The following is a 3725-nucleotide window of genomic DNA, read 5'->3' on the forward strand; positions in this document are numbered from 1 at the left end:
TGGCAGGCATGGTGGACACAAGCTGTATAATAACAGGATCCTAATGTGTAGAAAAATCCCCATGATCTGCTAGAACCACCAGTACATCAAAGTCTGCATTCTTTGGAAGAGCAGTGAAGGTAGAGATAGACAGAGGAATGATCTTCAGAAAAGTGAAGCACAGCCTCAGATTTTTCTCTGTTATGTAATAGCTGTGGTGACCAAGAGTGTATTTTCCACAGGAGTAATATTCAGTCAAACAAAAGAAATAATACTACGATGTATTTTATTTAAAAAGAAATTACTTTTAACTGATCCATGTAGTCCTTTGAATAAATGAGAATTTCCAAATATTTCACATGTGAGGTTAGGAATACCATTGAGAGTAGGAAAATGACAAAGGGAAAATCTCTTGGATATCAGAGATATCACAAAGCTTAATAAAGCAAGTTACATAAATTATACAGAGAGGGAAAAATAATAAAAACAAATTCCCAGAAAAAAAAATAGAAAAGTCATGTTCCACTTCCAGAATCTGATAAAAAACAAAACAAACAAACAAACAAACAAAAAAAAAACATCAACACTTCACTTAGGCTATGGGCTCTGCAATCCTGTGCATGTTTTCAGCCCCAGGACAACTGGCCCTTTTAGACCTGCCCATCCAGAGAATCTCATCAAGGCCCTCTTTATTTCTTTGTTCCTCAGACTGTAGATGAAGGGGTTCAGCATGGGCATGACCACCATGTACATCACCGAGGCCACAGCACTTGCATGGGAGCTCTGGGTAGCAGCAGAGCTAAGGTACACTCCTAGGCTCGTACAATAAAATAAGGAGACAACTGAGAGGTGAGACACACAGGTGGAAAATGCTTTATACTTGCCCTGAGTTGATGAGATCCCAAGTATGGAGGAAACTATCTTAGAGTAAGAGTAAAGGATCCCAAGGAAGGGACCACCACCCAGCAACACAGCTGCAAAATATATCACCATGTTATTGAGAAAGGTGTCAGAACATGCAAGTTGTATCATCTGATTGAGTTCACAGAAAAAATGGGGGATTTTTATGACTGTACAGAAGGACAGCCGTAGCACCATTGAGGTGTGTAACAAGGAATAGAGGGCACTCATGATCCAGGACACCAGAACCAACAGTCTGCAGATCTGGGGATTCATGATGGCCATGTAGTGCATGGGGTGACAGATGGCCACAAAGCGGTCATAAGCCATTGCAGCCAGAAGGAAGTTGTCTAATCCTCCAAACAGTATGAAAAAGTATATCTGGCTGACGCAGTCTTCATAAGTGATCACTTTCCTCTGAGTCTGGATGTTCCACAGCATCTTGGGGATGGTGGTGGAGGTGGAACAGATGTCTACAAAGGACAGGTTGGCCAGGAAGAAGTACATGGGGGTGTGGAGGTGGGAGTCAGAACTGACGGCCAGGATGATGAGCAGGTTTCCAAACACAGTGATCAGGTACATAATGAGGAAAAGCCCAAAAATGAGGGGCTGCAGTTCTGCTTCCTCTGAAAGTCCCAGAAGAAGAAACTCTGAAATTCTTGTATAGTTTCCTGCATCCATGTGGTGGAGGTGACTACCAGCACAGGAGAAAATAACAGGACAAATTTTCATACAAATGCACATTGCTCAGATTCTAGAAATGCCACAATGTATATTTTCCAGTCAAGAAACTCATTTCACTATTTTGTGAATGGATCTGGGTCCCTTGAGGGGATCCCTATGTCCTCTCTGTTTAGCGATTTCCATCCCAACATCAGATATATCCCCAAAAGATCAGTCATTTTACAGTTTGAATAAGCAGTTATTTGAAGCATTTGAGGAAAAAATAGAGGGTCGACCTGTTTTGGAAATTCCTAGTCATAAATTAGAGGGTGCTAAAGAGCCAAAGTCCCTATACTTCAATGATGATCATAGGATAGAAGTGGATATAGATATCTCTCCCCTGGACAGATATTATGAAGAAAACAGAAGCAGGTTAAAAGAGAGCGTGGGTAGGGTGTTAGGTTGGGTCTTAGTCAAGGTTGGCTAAGAAGGTGACATTTGAACTGAGACCTCAAGCAAGAGAGGGTGGAAGACAGGAGGTCTTCCTGGAAGAGGGAACTGCTCGTTCAAAGGTCATGAGGAAGAGCTTCTATCAGAAAATCAAGGCTTGGAAGGAAGCCAGCGTGTTGAGGGGAATGGACAAGAAGGAGAGTGATGGGAGGTGGTGGCAGTGAATTTCGTAGAAGCGTGTGACCCCATAGCTGCTTAATGTTCAAGACACAGGGACTTCCTTGTCCACACTATGTACCTCTTGCACTTTATGACTCTGGTTGCAATAATGTCCTGTCAATTGAACATCCTGCCTTAGTATCATCTGTTGATTGAGTTTGGACGGTGTATTATAAGGGTATCTTAGAATAGAGGATTCTGTGTATCCCTATGCTGAGGACTGCTTTCACTCGTCAAGGTGCATGCACACATGTGTGTGCAGACACACAAACGCACGCACACACACACACACAGTCACATACACAGAACACAGCACACCATGTCCTCCTTGTGTGTGTTACCTCTATGTCCTTCTCACCTCTCCCCCATCTGCTGCAACACACTGTATAAGATATGAATGAATATACATCAAACTAACTTTCCCATAAGGAATGTAGAAATAGTACCCAGAAATTCCTATTCATACTTTCCCAGGGACAAATCATCTTAGGGATCCATTTTGGGGTGGTCACTTTCCAATCTGCATGTAAGGAAACAAATAATTGTGTTCAATAAATGGAGAGAAAGAGAGAGGGAAAGAGAGATGGAGGGAGGGAGAAATGACATGGACATAAAGAGTAAAATAATCTCATAAGCTCAGTTGTCCTGGAGACCGCGAGGAAGGAAAGCTTCCATGCCACTGGTGGCATCCAGTCCTGGCTTTATCCCATTTATACCCACCCAAAATAATAAAAGAGCAAACATAAATTGTCCAAAAGACAAAAGTAGTGACATCTCTATGACGTAAAACACCTTACAGACTGGACTGAACATCACAAGAGAAAAATGAGTAAAGAGAATAAATCAACACTTCACAAAATTAGGCGTTTTTATTACCAGAAAGCAGATAGCAGAAGACCTGTTTTTTTCTGTGCCTATTCCATATTTATTTGACCAATTGGTTTTTATTTTGTCCAATAGAGGACGACATGAACCCCTTTATTACTTTCCTTATGTGACATCCTTTTGTTTGTTTGTCTGTCATTCTTGGGCTTTGGGTTTTAGTCACTTTCTTGACAAGTCCGATGAACACAAGTACTCACGGTCTGGTCCTTGTCCAACATGCAAACGCCTTCCCCCACAGACTCTGTGAAATCCTAAATATCCCATAGCAATCTACCTTTTTACTCTGAATATTCTTCATGTGACTTATCCAAGGACTTTATCTTGTACTCAACATTTATCTCACTGTGCTTTTGTCTGTCACTCTGACATAAGGACCAAAGGAGCAGGGACTTCACCTGCTCTGTTCGTCTTTTTCTTTATGGGTGTGGCTGTGCACTTATATGGAAACAAATTCAAGAAAACGAAACATTATGAAATGCAAAGAATGACAGAGGAGATAAAAACAGGTTAAAGAAAGTAGTTTCAGTACAACTATATTCAACAACATTGAAGGGAGTTTAGAGAACGAACTGAAATGGGATCTACAGGAGTAGTAATTTCACTAAATCAACATGGATGAATGATAAAAT

At 41.2% G+C, this 3725-nt stretch overlaps 1 protein-coding gene across 1 annotated transcript; it reads right to left on the bottom strand.

The window, feature by feature from the left end:
* Positions 1-576: 576 nt before the first annotated feature.
* LOC123796214 (olfactory receptor-like protein OLF4) lies at positions 577-1590 on the bottom strand. Its single transcript, XM_045803633.2, has one exon. It carries the CDS (start codon positions 1558-1560, stop codon positions 577-579), a length of 984 nt encoding a protein of 327 aa, XP_045659589.2. The 5' UTR covers positions 1561-1590.
* Positions 1591-3725: the final 2135 nt, after the last annotated feature.

Source organism: Ursus americanus, chromosome 14, assembly GCF_024610735.1.
Source record: "Ursus americanus isolate L20-20 chromosome 14, mUrsAme1.1.p, whole genome shotgun sequence".
Lineage (NCBI taxonomy): Eukaryota > Metazoa > Chordata > Mammalia > Carnivora > Ursidae > Ursus > Ursus americanus.